Source organism: Rousettus aegyptiacus, unplaced genomic scaffold (assembly GCF_014176215.1).
Source record: "Rousettus aegyptiacus isolate mRouAeg1 unplaced genomic scaffold, mRouAeg1.p scaffold_m13_p_3, whole genome shotgun sequence".
In the NCBI taxonomy this organism is placed as follows: Eukaryota; Metazoa; Chordata; class Mammalia; order Chiroptera; family Pteropodidae; genus Rousettus; species Rousettus aegyptiacus.
This window is the reverse complement of record NW_023416306.1, coordinates 117,416,502-117,433,841: the sequence shown is the minus strand read 5'-3', so window position 1 is coordinate 117,433,841 and position 17,340 is coordinate 117,416,502. Positions and strand designations below refer to the sequence as shown.

Genomic DNA, 17,340 nt, shown 5'->3' with positions numbered 1-17,340 from the left:
GAAACATCTTTGCAAAAAGTTGTTTTCCAGTCAAATATTTCTTCTAGTTAAGATCCAATGATAGAATATTATCGCCCACAGTGTAGAATCTAAAACTCATCTACCAAATACTTAAATGCCTTCCATAAGGTGGTACCACTTTCTCTATCCAGTTATTAGAAATACTCTCCTTGGCATAATCTAGGTAGTTATAACTACTCTTTCCTATGTCCATGTTATCACCTGCAAACAGACTATTTTTCTCTTTCCTTTTTATTAATACAAATTACATTGCCTCCTTTAAATTCAGAACCCAAACTTAAATAGATTCCACAGTAGTTATATTAATTTTTATAGATATAAATTTCATTACATTCACTGTTCCCCACCCTTCCAACATGCTCCTAATCTTTTATGCTACCAGGCTCTAATCATACCTTCCACTTCTAGGTCCCCTCTAATTGTCATGTCCCAGCTACCTCCTGCCAAGACTACCACCACTGTTGCTACATTCTGTTTTAAGTTATAAGGGTGCCTTTAATTTCTTCCTAATTTATTCAGCATATCTTTGAGTAACTATATGGTACAAGTCATTGTTCTAAGTACTGGGGATATAGCAAATCACACACACACACACACACACACACACACACACACACACACAAATCCCTGCTCTCCTGTAGGGAGAGAGGGCACAAAATAAACAAGTCATACAGTATATTATAAACATCATGATAAGTGCTGTAAAGAAAATACATTAGAGATGAAGAAGAGGGAGAAAGCCTCAACGAAAAGGTGTCATTTGAACAAAGACTTGTAAGAGTGAGATTTACCATGCAGCTATCTGGGGGAAGAGTGTCCTAGGCAGAGGGTACAGTCAGTGCAAAACCCCTATCTCAGGAGAATGACTGACATTTCAAGGAACGTCAAAGAGGCCAGTGTGGCGTAAATGAAGGACACAGCAAGAAGGGTAGTAAGAGATAAGGTCAGAGAACTATGAGGGAAGCAGATTATAAGACCTCTGGGTCATTGTTAAAGACTTGGGTTTTTTTTCTGCAATTGAGATGGAAGCCACGGGAGCATCTTGGACAGATAAGGAATATGGTCTATTTGACATTTTAACACAATGCTATTTTGAAAATAGATTGAAGTGGGAGCAAGGACAGAAGAAAGAAGGCCAATTAAGCTATCATCGACAACCTAGGAAAGTGATGATAGTAATTTAGATCAGGACGGAAGTAGGGAGTTGGGATTCTGGAAATATTTTGAAGCTGAACCAACAAGACTTGCTGATAAATTGGATATGGGGGTGAGAAATAAAGAGTCAAAAATGACTCTAGTTTCTGGCCTGAGCAATTGAAAGGAAAGAGAAGCCAATAACTGAGTTGGAGAAGACTGTGTGAGTAGAAGTTTGGGGCTGGGAGAAAGATCAGGGGGTTTGGCTCTGGACAGGTTAAGTCCAAAACCATATTTGCCATGCTGAATAGGAAGTTGGATATCGAGCCTGGAATTCAAGGAAACAGTCTGGGCAAGAGATAAAGGTTTGGAAATCATCAGTGTATAGACAGTATTTAAAGAGATGGCAAGATGGGCTCTCCAAGGGAGTGAGTGTAAATAAAGAAGAGGTCCAAGGACTAAGCCTTGGGGCATCCCACTTGAGGAGGAATCAGAAAAGGAGAATAAGAAGGAAAGGCTAGAGAGGTAGAAGGAAAGCTACACTTCCTGAAAGCCAAAATGAATAACACGTTTCAAGGAGGAGGGAGTAATCAACTGTGTCAAATGCTGCTCATAGGTGAAGTAAAATGATGACTACTGACAACTGGATTTGGTACCTTGAAAAGGACACATGGTGGTGTGGTGGGGGCAAATGCCTGATTAGAGTGTATTTAAGGGAATGTGTTTAAGTTGTTCCCAGCATAGACTACCGGAAGAATTTACTTTCAACAATAATCCTCTTCTAAGCAGAAGGCCGAAATAGGGTTTCGGCTCACTTTTTGTGAAAGTTACCTCAGCTGATCATACTCATTACTTCCAAATAAAAAACTTGATTTTTTTATTTGAAAGTAATGAATATGTCTTCTGATATTAATTTTCCCAGGAGTAACTATACCGGAAGGCTCACTTCAGTTCTCAGCACCTAGAGTAAGCATATGTCCTAGATTTTATAAAGGTTCCAATTTACTATAATTTTGTTCTGGTTAATGAAGGGGATTCTTTATTTTTTTATTTTTTATTTTTTATGCCTACAGCATCTGGTCTTCCTAAGTGACCTTCCATCCAAGTACTAACTAGGCCCGACCATGCTAAGCTTCCAGAATCAGACGGGATCAGGCTTGTTCAGGGTAGCATGGCCATAGATGAAGAGGATGCTTATATGTGTAATTATTTTATGCCACTATAAAATTTTCTATATTAAAATTTTTTCTCAAATAAAAAAATAAATTCTTTTCAGCCAGGGGCTGGAAAGAGGAGAAAAATGAGTTTTGTTCAATGCATATACTGTTTCAGTTTTGCAAGATGAAAAAATTATAGAGATCTGTTGCACAACACTATACATACAGCTACCATTACTATACAATTAAAAATGGTTAAGATGTTATGTGGTTTTTTTACTACTGTTTTTTTTTTTAATTCTTTTTCAGGCATCATGTCTCAATATTCTATTTGGAAAATATGGACACTGTGCGGTTAATGCAAATAAAACTCTCATTGGAGGCATACCAGGAACCATAACATTTGAGAAATGTTTCTCAAATAGTGTTTAGAGGAGGGGTACCTAGCATGGCAGTCCCCCATATTTAGTCTTTTTGGCTAAAATGATACATTGGGAATTTCACAGAATTTTCCTATGTATTACTTCATTCTCAATTCTTTTTTTTTTATTATCTCAGAGCTAATTATCCTATAATTACATTTTGGATTATTTTCTCCTAAATGCTTCCACTGACTCTTCAATTATTTTCTCCAGTGATTAATGATCTTTCTGTGTTTTACTCCCTTCAAGAGTGCCATATGTTAGTACCTTCAACAATGGAGCCCAGTGGTGGTTTCCAAACAAAGTGGAGTCCACATTTTGAAGCAGAATCCACATCTACTCCAGGGAATAAAGGATTCTACCGAGAACTAGAATGATATCAAAATACGATAGTCTCATTTTCACAAGCGAACATTTTACTTATATTTTAATTAATGTTTTCTCTAAGTTCTTACTTAACATGTACAAGAAAGTCAAATAAATGAGATGGGCTGTATACAATTAAAAGAAAGAACAGTGCCATATGTACATACACTGTGAACTTTTTCTAAATCATTCCTTAAAAATGTTAAATATGACCAGTTCCAAAACTTATCTTTGGTTTCCACTGTTAATAATTCTCCATCTGAGAAAGTAACCATGGTATAGTGGAAAAACTACTGGATTAGAAATCAGAAGACCTATGTTTCATTTCCAACATCAGGTACTAGATACTAGAAGCAAATCACTTTTAAAAGCTTTTCATCCATAAAGTGGGAACTGCAAGCCCTATCTACCTTACAGTTTAGTTATAAATATCAAATTAACCGGCCTTATTCTCTTTTCTTGCTGCCATTATTTTAAATTTAGGCCCAAAGTTTTTGCTTAAACTTCTGCAGTAACATATTTCCTAATTGATCTTGATCTCAATTTTTTTCTCTACAATTATCCTCCACACTACACTCACAATTATCTTTTCAAAATACAAATTTTATTAAATTGGTAACGGATTCTTAAAATATATTGAAAGAATGAGCAACGACAAAAAAAAGATGAAATTGAACTTCATCAAAATTAAAAACTTTTGAGCACCAAAGAACACTATCAACACAGTGAAAGACAACCCACAGAAGGGAGAAAATATTTTCAAAACATATATCTAATTAGGGCTTATGTCTAGAATACATAAAGAAGTCCTACAACTTAACAAAACAAACAATCCAATTCAAAGATGGGCAAAGGACTTGAATGAACGTTTCTCCAAAGAAGATAAAAAATGGCCAAGAAGTACATGAAAAGTTATTCAACACCATTAGCCATTACAGAAATACAAATCAAAACCACAGTGGGATACCACTGCTCTATGTGTATTTCCCCATTAGATCCATTTCTTGAGGAAAAGTATTAAATCTTATAATCTTTCTATCCCTAGCACCTAGTAGATATTCAACTTTCCCAAGTAAATGACTTATGCATATAATGTGTTTTGAAAAGTCATAAACCACTATATCAGTAAAAGGACTTATTTCATTTTACCCTTTCTGAAAAATTTCAAGATAGTTTCCAGCTTATGAAATAAGAACTTAATGATAAATAATATATAATTCAATTTTTTCATTATAATTCCATCAACTAATCCCAAGGTTTTCTTCTCTTCATTTAATGCTAAATTGAATCAGAAAAAAATATTTTTTTGTTTCTAAATGAAGAAAATACCAACTAGATGTAGTATCATATGTTTCAAAGAAAAGATATATTCTATTTATGCTAGAAAGATGAGTTCATAATAAGTGGTTTTACATCAGAATATTTTGATTATGTCTTCCAGAAAAGTAGTGTAATCAGATATGTGAATAATATATCTTTAGTAGCCCCAGCACATATTTATGCATACCTTGGTTAAGCCAGTACAAACTCCTTAATCAATCATCAAATATTTACTGAGTCCACACACCACAGTGCATAGTACCAAATATGTGTTTACAAAATTTAGATTAGATTTGTATGGTCAAGAAATTCACAATATAAGATAGAAGAAATGAAAAAAATTGATCCAATATAAATGTGCAGATATAGTCATTAACTCAACAATTATTAATGGGGTATAAACCAGGTACTCAAAACACATGCAGGTTAAAAGATATGGATTCTGCCCTCAAGAATCTTAAACATTTACTAAGTAATGTTATGCCAGAACTGGGGAATACGAAGATGAATAGAACATACACCTCTGCCTGGCTCACAATCTAGTAATGGAAAGACAATTATAAATAAATAATTACAGCAATTAACACTGATGACTCTTCCTCAAAACTCTTTTCTCTTGGCCTATGTGACATCACAGTATCTGGCTTTTTCTTACTCTCTCTGGCTACTCTTTTTCAGTCATTTAAACCTCCTCCTCCTCTACTACACCCTTAAATGCTCCAAGGCTCTGTTTTACATATTCATCACATCACTCTATAACCCAGACCATTCCTATGACTTCAACAACCATAACAGACTTAAATCTGTTATTAGACCATCCTTTCTACTGAGTTTCAGAAGTGTATTTTCAACTTCCTACTTGTTATTTCATAGCACCACCATCGGCTGGGTTGTACGAACCACTATCAAGGGATTCATCTTTGACTCCCTATTACACATTAAAATGTATTACAAAATCTTGTTAATTCTATTTCTCCCCATTTCTGTGCCTTAAATGACCTAGAGTTTCTCCATCAAGGTGTGACTGGCATTTGGAGCAGGAGAGTTCTTAATGCTGGGACTCTTCTGTGATACAGGACATCTAGGGTTCCTGGCTCTATGCTGAAATGCCATGAACACTCCCCAGTCATTAGTACTACCCAAAATACCCTCTGAGGCCAGTATTACCCAGGTTAAGAATTACACTGTGTTTGGTTGATTCCATTATCTTTCATCTGCACTACTAAAAAAATGTTTAAATAAGAACTTTATACATAATTACTTTCCCTACATCAACTTTTTCTTCCCTCTAATCAATTCTCTATTCTGCAGCCAGAGTAATGTTTTAAGCTCAATTTGATCTAATAACTCCTCTACTTAAAACCTTTTGATGTTTCTGATCTTAGGAGAAAAGCTTTTTGTCTTTCACCATTAAGTATGCTGTTAGCTATGAGATTTTGATAGAAAACCCTTACGAATTTAAGAAAGTTTCCTTCTATTCCTATTTTGTTGAGAGTTTTTAATAATAAATGGGTGTTAAATTTTGTCGAATGCTTTTTCTGCAAAGATATCCGATTCCACCACTTCTATTTAACATTGTGTTGGAGATTCTGGCCAGTACAACAGGGAAGGAAAAGTAAAATAAAGAAAAGAAAAAGAAAGAGAAAAAAAGAAAACAAAAGAAAAAGAAAAGAAAGAATAAAATAAGTAAAATAAAATATTAAATAAATAAATACAATAAAATAAAATAAAAAGCATCCAATTGAAAAGGGGGAAAATTTTATTTGCAGATGACATTATATAAAGAGATTTCTAAGGTATGTACAAAAAGAGCTACTACTAATGAGTTCTAGTGACTTTTTCGATACATTCTTTAGAATTCCTTAGATTCCATTATTACTAGAATTAATTAGTTCTAGTTCATGAAATGATCAATATATAAAAATAAATAGCATTCTAATATACTTGCAAAGATCAAGCAGAAAATGGAATAAAAGATATAATTCCATTTTTTCTAACATCAAATACATGAAATATCTAGGGATAAATATATTAAAATATGTGCAAGTCCCAAACACTGAAAATTATAAAATGTTGCTGCAAGAATTTAAAGGAGACCTACAAAATAGAGATACACCAAGTTCATGGATTAGAATATTCAATATTGTTAAGATTAAATCCATTCGAAATTGATTTATAGATTTAATAAGAGTTGAATTGCGTCTCCAAAAGGTATATTGAAATCCTAACCCTCTGGTACCTGTGAATGTGACCTTACCTGAAAATAGTCATTGCAGATACAATCGAGTTAAAATAAAGTCATACTGAATTAGGGTAGGCCTTAATCCAATATAACTGGTATTCTTATAAGAGAAAACAATGCTAGGTGAAGTGTAGGTAGGGAAGATAACGCCATACAAAGAGACAAAGACACACAGACATGTTGAAAAGACAGCCATGAAAAATGGAGAGAGATTGGAGTTATGCTGCCATAAACCAAGGAACTCCTGAGACTTTCAGAAGCAGTAAGAATCTTCCCCTCCCCAGTGGGAGCATGGCCCTGCCAACACCTTAATTTTGGACTTCTAATCTCCATACCTGAGATAATAAATTTGTTGTTTTAAGCACCCTGGTTTGTGGTGCTTTGTTACAGAAACCCTAGTGGTGCTTTGTTACAGAAATAGACATAGTGAATACTCAAAAGTTATTTGATTGTTGGCAGGATAACTGCCTTTATATAATAATATGTAATTTTATTTTATATAGAATTTTATATGTTTGTGAATATATATAAAATATTGTGTGGTAATATAGTTTACTGGAAAAGGAAAGGGCTTTTGGAATTGAACAGATATGAGTTTAAAATTCTGCCATTCTTTTACCTCTCAAGTTTCTTCATCCGTAACATGAGGATTAATGAAGTAAAATATGTAAAAGCCCATCCAGTACAGAGTTTAACAACAATGTTGGTTCCTTTCTTTCCTGGGTGCATTGGTATAGTTAATCTTGAAGAAATGTGGTCTCGTATTATTCTCTTAAAACTCAAATATATTAATTAAATTTTCAAAAACACATTGAGCACTTATTGTATTTTGTACTTAGAAACATGTCTCCACTTTCCCTTTTGTCTTTCTTTCTTATTTTCATATTTCTCTACTTCCTCTTGTTCCCATAAAAGACAGGAGGTTCCACAGAGCTCATAAAAGGGACTGATTCTTAAAAAATGATGACTAGGGTTTAGTTATGCAGAGGAAAGGTAAAAGTACATCCAAGGAGCTTCCTTACATCCATTCAATAGAGGAAAAGAAACCATTCTTGCAGTGTGGCATGTGTTATCTTCCTCCGAAGTGACAGGGAACACTTTTTGAACTGGTGACTTCATTAAGAAGGACTATTTTTCTGTAGTAAAGACCTAAGGTTTCCCCATTTTAGCTTCTTCCTTGTAAGAGAATAATGTTTCCTTTGACTAAAAATCCAAGTTTGCCTCTGGCATGGGCTAGGCATGCAGTAATTTCAGTTTCTGAGTGCTTCAAGGTTCCCTTTCTGATTCCTAACTTTATCTAACTTTCTTGTCCTATTTTTTCCTGGCCAGGTAGCTCCTCCTTTGAACAATGTTGCCTCAGAGCTTTTGATCAGTTACCTTCCATGTCTGATTGTTTCTCCTGTACCTCTTTCTTGAAACTTTTCTCACTTACCTTCAATAACACTCGCTTTCTCTCATTCCATCCCTCTCTCACTCAATGGTTATATACCCTGGGCTTCCATCTTTAACCCCAATTTCATTTCTTTATTCATCAGATATGTCTGAGTTTTTACTTTGGGTCAGCAGTTTCCTATGCTACATGTTGTGGATACAGCAGTGAACAAGAAAACAAGAGCCAGATACAGTCAGTATACAGGATTATGGAGCTTAAAACTGCAGGGGATATGAGGGGAGGATCTGCGTTAAGAATTGGGGAAGACATTCTTGAGAGAGTTTTAGTTGAATCCCTAAAAAAGAGGAGGCTTTAGAGGTAAAGAACAAGTGAGAGGTTTGGAGGAAGAAGCAGCTTGGGAGAGATGAGAAGAGGCTTCTGAATGTAGAGCATGCTGTTTCAAAGTGCAGAATCAGGAAAAGCATGGAGAGTTTGAGGATCTAAAAGTTCAATGTGTGGAGTGGACTGCAGGGCTTGAGTCAGATGCAAAAAGATTTGAGAGCTATGTTAAAGGCACTCCTTTTATTGCATGTTTGAATTTTTATTTTTTAATAACTTCATTGACGTATAATGTGCATTCAATAGACTATTTCTATTTAAAGCATATGATTTGATGACTTAATAACTTTAAACATCTGAGTAACCACAACTACAAACAAGATATAGCACATTTTAACCTCCCTCTCAGTTTCCCCTCGTCCTTTTGACATTCCTCTCTCTACCTCTGGCCTCAGGCACTAAGTGTTGTTTCCCATCATCATAAATGAGTTTTCTTTTGTTAAAATATTATATAAACGGAATCATTAAGTATCTAATCTTTTCTGTCAGGCTTCTTTCACTCAGCATAGTGGTTTTGAGATTCATCTATGCTGTTCAGCGTATCAGTAATTCATTCTTTTTTATTGCTGAGTAATGTTTTATTGTATGGATTTATCAGATTTTGTTTATCCATTCACTACCTGATGGAAATTTGATTTTTTCCGGTTTTGGCTTTTATGGCTATAGCTACTATGATGTTTGTATATAAGTCATTGTACAGTCATGTTTTCATTTCTCTTGAGTACATTCTACCAAAGAGTAAAATGGCTAGGTCATTTGGTGGGTATGCATTTAACTTTATAAGAAACTGCTAATCAGTTTTCCAAAGTGAGTAGGGTACTATTTTCTACTCCCATAAGCAGTATGAGTTGTAGTTGCTCCATATCCACACTTAGTATTGTCAATCTTTTTAATGTTAGTCATTTTAATGGGTGTGTAGTGGTGTCTCACTGTGGCTTTAATTTGCATTTTCTTGATGACTAATGATATTGAGCATCTTTTCATGTGTTTATTTGCCATTTATAAATCTTCTCTGATGAAATGTCTATTTAAATCTTTTGCTCATTTTAAAAATTGGGTTTTTATATATTCTGGTCCTAAAATTCTTCTGTCAGATAAATGTATTATTGTAGATGTTTCTTCCAATCTGCATATTGCTCTTTTAAAAATAGTGCCTTTTAAGGAGCAGTTTTTAATTTTGATAGTCCAATTTATCAATTTTTTCTTCATAATTCATGCTTTTTGTGCCCTCAAAAATCCACGGTTATCCTACAGTCACCAATATTTTCTCTTTTTTCTTCTAGAAGATTTATAGTTTCGCTTTTTACATTTAGGTTCATAATTTATTTCAAGTTAATTTTGTATATGTTGAGAGATAGTGGTTATTGTTTTTTCCCCTATAAAGATAACCAGTTGTTTCCAAATCTTTTGTTAAAGACTTTCCTATTAAATTGCTTTGACACCTTTGTTAAAAATCAATTAACCATATATCTGGGGGTCTATTTCTGCACTCTATTCTGTTTCCGCAATTTATAAGCCTATTTTTTCATCAACACTATGATGTCTTGATTATCATATCTTTATAATAAGTCTTGAAATCAGGGAGTGTTAAGTCCTTCAATTTTGTTCTTCATTTTGTAAATTTGGCTATTCTAGGTTATTTGCATTTCCATATACATTTTAGAATCAGCTTGTCAGTTTCTACAAAGAAAAAGTCTTCTGCATTTCTACTGAATCCTGTATTAGTTTCCTACTGCTGGTGTAACAAAGTACCACAAAACTCAGTGCCTTAAAACAACTGAAATTTATTCACACAATTCTGGAGGCTAGAAGTCCAAAATTAAGTTGTCTGTAGGGCTTGGCTCTCTCTTGAAGCCACTAGGGGAGGACCCTTCCTTGCCTCTTTCTTAGCTCCTGTGGTTGCTGGCAATCCTCAGCATCCCTTGGCTTGCAGATACATCACTCCAGTGAAGTTCTCCATCTTCACATGGCCTCCTTCCCTGTGTTTTTGTGTACCAGTGAACAAATTTTCTTAATAAGGACTCAAGACATTGGATTAGGGTCCATCCTAATCCAGTTACCCATAATACTTTCTATCAGCAGTAAGGACTATCAAGAAATCAGAGGAAAAAAATTTAAATATGGTCCTTCCTCAAAGAACTTAAAATTTTGTTGAGAAGACAAGGTTAATATATATGCTATTAGTGAAAAATGAAGAACAAAATCAATTAGTGTGGCTCAAACAACAAGTATAAATTGTGCACAAAGCAGAAAAAGCATGCTCCATCTCAGAAGTCACAGAGGGCTTCATGGTGAACATAGATCAGAAACTAAAGGTTGGTACAATCTCTTGGCAGTAAGATTGGTAGAATAAGACACACAGAAAAGAGGCATGATGTTACAAGTCAAATAACAGTAACAAAGTATATCAACAGGAATTAATGTGCACAGAAAGGCAGGTAGGGAGACAAAAGTAAGCAAAACAACATGTCGAACACAGTTTGGGTCAGGAGATAGTGGAACATAAAGGTAGTCAGAATTCCAACTTGATGCAGTGAGTGATATAGCCCCTCTGAAAGTAAGGTTTGAGGAAGATCGGGTTGGCTTGAAGAGAAATGACTGAAAGAAAATAGACACTAAGGCAAGGAGAACAGTTAGGAGCTATTGCTTCCTTTCCAATCAATTCTCCCTATTCTGCCACCAGAGTGATGCTTTTTTTTTTTTTAACTCATTTTAATCAAGTAACTCACTGCATGCTGAATTACTGAATATGCTATGCTGAAAGAATCAAAGGTGATACCAAAATTGCTAACCTAAGTTTTAATAATGATTGCATGAGCATTATTTATAGGGACCAATAAGGTAAGGGATATAGTTTGAAGAGGAGGTATGAGTTTTATATGGTTTATAAATAATTTGAGGTAGCAATTAAATTACAGCTGGACCTTGGCACAGTATGACCAGTGAAGCAGAAACAAAGGCAGGAATTATTGTGTGCAGCTTATTAGAAGAATTATAGAAGGATGATCCTCAAATTACAGAGGAACAGGCAGGCTTCAGGGAGTCAGCTAATATAAATATGGGAAGAGTCAACCGAACATAACTAGAAATGGATGACAAAATGAGTGAAAAAAAAAGTCAGAAAACCAGGAGCAATGAGTAAGGCAGGTAGGCTGGAGCTGGGACTAGATTTTGGGCAGGAACATGGATAGAATCCCATCCTGAAGAGAAGGCAGGATAGAAATAAGGAAGTAGTGGTAGAACAGTAGCTAACACAACACTTATTAAAAATTTCTTTTTACTACGTGGTAGGCATTGTTCTATGCATTTTAATGAATTTATTCATTTAAACTTCACAAGAATGAGCAGTAACTATCATCATCCTCATTTTACAGATGAGGAAACTGAGGCACATAAAAGTTAAATAATTTTCCCAAGGTTATATACATACTTGACAGCAGAGTGAGGATTTGAGCCCATGGTAATGAACATCTACTATGTGACATATACATATTTTGTATGAGTGTTGTGCACACATATACACAATGAAGATTTTTTGGAAAAAAGTCATATGCTTCTCATAGTCCTTTCTGGCACATAACCTTGTCCCTATTTATCTGAAGGTATGTGACTACCTCAAGGAATATTATGATTGTTAAAGGAAAAAGAGGTCATTTCTTGTTCAGCTTCAAACCTCAAAACTGACATTTTTTTTTTTTTTTTTTTGCATTTGTAATAAAACAACAATTTGGGGGAGGACTCTTCCTACATTCTGACAGCTCCTTTTATTTATCAAAAGCTTGACCTGGTCCACCTGAACCACATAGCTTTAGTATAAGATAAAGGTAGCAAGAATTCACTGAGATTAAGAAAAATGGCCTACATTCATAAAAGGAGTGTGTCTGTCATGGGCCCCCTACCCCCACAGTTGTGAACTGAATCGTGTCCCCACAAAAATGCATACACTGAAGTCTCAAACCTTAGTACTTCAGAATGTAACCACTTGGAAATAAAGTCTTTAAAGATAATGAAGTTAAAACCAACAGGGCTGAATGGGTGGGGCCCTAATCCAATATGACTGGTATTCCTATAAGAAGAAGAGATACCAGGGATGTACATGCAGAGAGGGACAAAAAGGTGAAGACTGAGCAGCAAGAAGGTGGCAATCGGCAATTTGCAAGCCAAGAAAGAGAGGCCCCAGAAGAAACCAGCCAGCTGAGCACATCAACCTTAGCCTTCCAGACTCCAGAACTAGGAAAACATAAATTTCTGTTGTTTTTAGCCACTCAATCTTTTGTATGGTATTTTGTATGGCAGCTCTAGCAAACTAATACACTCCTGTAGGCTATAACCCTTTATGGGGAAGGCAAAAAATAAGATCTCGGATCTACATAATACCTAGGTAGGTACTATGATCTCCATTTTACAGATGAGGAAATGGGCCCAAAGTAGTTAATAATATGCCCCAAAATCACATAGCTAGAAACTGAGCTAGAAGTGTAGCCTAAATTGTAACCCTGAAAGCTTGAAATGTTTTTTAATCTACCACATATTTCTCCAGATATCAAGAGACTAGCAGCAGGAAAGAAAACACCTCTGAAAGACAAATTTCATCTACAGCTAACCTAGACCAAGACCACCCTTTCCATTAGAGGTTCATTAAATCTCTTCATTAAACCCTAGAATGAACATTCACAAGCACTTCAACAAAGATGCTATAGTTAGCTCAAAACATAGAATTGACATACAAGTAAAAGTTACAGATTTGCAAGTAAGCTGCATAGCCTAGTCAAAGAAAAGTATTTAAAATACCTAGGACATTTTCTAACTAGTGTGCTTTGCTATATTCTTCTGTACCATAACAAGTAGGCTGTGAAAACAGAAATCAAACGAACTGAGTGAGGCTAGTTCAAACAAAATTAAATAGGTTTCTTTACTAATAGAGTTCTTACAGGCTTTCCAATGACTTCTGATGAAAGTGAAAGAAGAAAGTGCCAAAGCAGGTCTGTATTTGAATATCAAAAGACAAAAATCACGATTACAAAAGAAATACACAACTTTATCATAGATAATAAAGACATTGAAATTGTTAAAGATTTTGCTTACCTCGGTTCAGTCATCAATTCAAATGGAGACTGTAGCCAAGAAAATCAAGAGAAGACTGAAGCTGGGAGAGGTAGCAATGGAAGAATAAGGAAAGATTGTAAAGAGCAAAGATGCGTAATTAGAGACCAAGGCTAAGATCATCCACACCCCGGTATTCCTAGTTACCACATATGGACACGAAAGTTGGACAGCAAAGAAAGCTGATGTGAAAAATACTAATTCTTTTGAAATATGGTATTGGAGAAGAGTTTTATGGATACCCTGGACTGCTGGAAAGATGAACAAGTAGGTCCTAGAGCAAAATAAGCCCGAAACATCACTGGTGGCAAAAATAACAAAAATGAAGCTATCCTACTTCAGGTACATCATGAGAAGGCAGCGTTCCTTGGAAAAGACAATAATGCTGAGAAAAATAGAAGGCAGCAGGAAAAGACGAAGATCAAATATGAGATGAATTCACTCCATAAAAGAACCCATAGGCATTAGTCTATAGGAGCTGAGCAAGGCTACTGAAGACAGGACATTGTGGATATCACTCACTCACAAGGTTGCCAGGAATCGGGGCTGACTAAATGGCATGTAACAACTATGATCTCCAACAGGAGAATGTACTACTTTTAATAGTTGACATTTGCCTCCTCAAAAGGTTTTCATTTTTTCCTCCTATCTATGAACAATTCCTAGGACAGTATTCTGTTTTACATCACTTTGAGAAATACTGCTCTAAAGAGAAAGCAAAGTCCCAAGAATAGAGTCCATTATTAGGTGGTAGGAGGAAAAAAATCCAGCAAAGAATATACTGAAGAAGGTAGGAAGCAAATATGGACAGTTCAATATTACAGAAGCAAGAAGGAGATAGTTTCCAAAAACCTAGAGACAATCAGCAGGACTAAATTACTGAGAGATTAAATAGATTGCAAATAAAAATGTTTTTGGGGTTTGACTAAGAAGGCTATCACTTGTGACCTTCAAGAGAATAGCTTCAGAAAAGGGTAGAAAAAAAGGCTGGCCGCAGAATAAAAAATAGAATGGGGCTGGGAAAAAAAAGAAGTAGATGAAGCATTTATAGACCACCAATAATGGAGTTTAGCAATGAAAGTAAAGACATCGGTTGATTAAGAGAAGAGACTATAGAGAGGAATAAAAAAAATTCAGAACAGAAGACATCTATATCTGTTTGAAGGTAAAAGTGAAAACCTACAGAAAGAAACTGATAATTACAGCCCAGAAGATGGAAAAAATGGAATCCAGAGTATAAATTATTAGAAAAGACTTATCTTTCCTTTCAGATTGGAAAGAACTTGACTAATAACGCCTAAGCATTCCAAATCTGAAGGCCTCATCTAAAATACTCCAAAACTTCATGGATTTCTGCCTACTCCGCCCAAGAGAATTTTTGTCTTTAGAGTTCAGTGTGTAATATGTATGTAAATTTGCTGATCTCTTGCTCCCTTCAGAGGATGTCTATATTGTGGTGAAGAGAAGATTATAAAAAAACACTTACCTGAGGGGCTCAATCTTCATGAAATAGGAAGTAAGGTAGAGGCTGGTGACTAAGGAAGTTGGGATCTCATGGAGAATTTAATTTATAATAATTTACTCAAAGTGATTTTGAGATACAAAATAAAACATTTTAATTACAATATGTACACACTAAAAACAATGCAAAGATTACCAAAGAAGGATACATAAAGAAAGGCATCTATTTATCGCACCCAGAAATTTTCACAACTCTGCTATACCAACAGAAGTTGCATAAAGGATGTTAATATAGTTCCCGATATGCTGGTGAGAACAAAGACTATTTAGTAGCAGGTCTAGTTATAGTCCAGCTTTAAACTTTTTAAATTTAAACTTCGTATGGCTTTCCATCTGCATAAAACACCAACCACAGTAGTTACTTACACACATAAAATTTCACTTTTATTTCCTTTCAAGAACAACGAGGACATTGACATGAGATTCTGTTGGCATAGAACATTTAGATTCTACTTTTTTGATAATTTCATTAACAATTCATACTGAGTACATAATTTTGGATTAACTACCCAAGTCACAAATGTGGTGTATATATGGCTCCAGAGACCATCTATCATAACATTTTGATCACAAAAGGGCAGTAATATCTGATTCTTTAACCACTTAATACATCGTCCTCTAGAAATTTACGAAAAGTCATACTGCTTAAAAAGTATATGGCGACCACCATAAATGGAGGGGTTAGAGGAGCCCCCACTCTTTAAATAAATTAATATTGATCACTATGCATGGAATAAGGCTAAGGCAACAATACCCACATCAAATCTGGCAGTCTCCCGATTTGTGCTTCTGTGAACGTAAGGCGGCCACACAGGCCGTATGATTCGTACTGCCAGCTCAGCAGCTGAGCTTGGAGAAAAGGCGGAATCCACACATAGGCCACTCTTAAGAACCAGAACTTAACAGCCAGTTTCGTCTGGCAGGGAGGGACTGGAGATTATAGCAGGGGTAAACCGGGAAAAGTCCGACAGAAGCAGGCTTGATGGAGGCGGTAAAGGGGAGCCTCCAACGATACAATCCTGGAAGGCATAAGGTAGCCGTTGGCAGGCTAACTAACACCCCCACCCCAGAGCTGAAACTATGGTGGTTGACAGAAGAGGGCTCACCTTGTCATCCTCGCATCTCTTCCCCAGGCCCTCCCTGGCCTGCAGTCGGCTGCTGAGGCGGCCGTAGTCGGCCTCCCTTTGGTCGATCTGCTTCTTGTGAGAGTCCACCAAGAGCAGGAGGTCTGAATTGCGCTTCTCCAAGCGCCCGCGGGCCACCTCGGTGCGCTGGACCTGGCCCTGCAGCTCGGCTACCTCCTCCTGAAGCAGGACGTGGCGGGAGGAGATACTCCAGTAGTTGAAGGCGAGGATCGCGATCACCACCAGCAGCACCACCAGCACGAAGGAGGGCAGGCGGCCGGCCCGCCGGTTGGCCCCGAAACCCACCATGGGGCTGAACCAGGCTGTAACCCCCGGGCCTCGCCGCGGACACCTGCAGGCAGAATCTCAGGCCTCCACTGCTGAGTTGCCTGGGGTACGCGGCCCCAGGGCCAGCCGAGGGAGTAGGCGGACCAGTCCGCCAGCCGGCAAGCCGGAGAAGGGGGCGGGGTCGCAAGCCGCAGGCCCCTCCCCGCCCCCTCTCCTCAAATCCGGCCAAAACGCGTTCCGGAGGCTTTGAACGAGACCCTGCATCAGCCGAACGGAACAAGCAAAACCTAGGCGCCCGCACCTCGGGCCCTAAACCTCAGCGTTCGGGGCGGGGAAAAGAGCCGGAAAGAGGTGGATTTAACCCTAGCTCCGCCCACTGGCTGGGCCCGGGTCGCTTAGGGGGTCATTTCTTAATTTCCGCCGACGCCCCCTCTTCTCGCGAGAAAGTGGGCTTCTCTCGCCCTTTACAGTCTTATCTCGCGAGGGTTATCTCTGTTAAGCGGAGAGTTGCGTTAATTTTGGTGGTGTAGGTTATCACTGGTACCGCAATCGGAGTCCCTTCAGCTTTACCTGCTCGCTAGGGAGTGCGTGCGCTGCCCCGGCCTTCCTGAGTTTTTGTTTTTGAGGACTTCTGGGGCCGCGACCCCTTTGCAGGGAAAACAGTGGGTGAGCTACGGGCAGAAGGTCGGACTAGAAAGGTTTTGTACACTTCAATAGGACGTTTTCTCGTTTGTGCTAACGATGTGGAGAGAATACAAAACAAAATAAAAAGACTATAAAACAGTAGTGCTCCAGACATTACGGAGAAAAGCAGGATACCCTAAGCTTTATGACTGAAAGGGGTAGTACCAGCCTGGTTTCCAAGGTTACT

General features: G+C 37.1%; 1 protein-coding gene across 2 annotated transcripts in view; it reads right to left on the bottom strand.

The window, feature by feature from the left end:
- GOLM2 (golgi membrane protein 2) overlaps nt 1-16,804 on the bottom strand; it is an 86,899-nt gene extending 70,095 nt beyond the window's left edge. The window contains exon 1 of one of the 2 annotated variants that reach the window (XM_016145020.2): nt 16,164-16,804. In XM_016145020.2, the coding sequence (XP_016000506.1) occupies nt 16,164-16,490 (327 nt within the window). In that variant the 5' untranslated portion in view covers nt 16,491-16,804. The remainder of the gene's footprint in view (nt 1-16,163) is intronic. The other variant, XM_036239114.1, reaches the window with a different exon arrangement.
- Nucleotides 16,805-17,340: the final 536 nt, after the last annotated feature.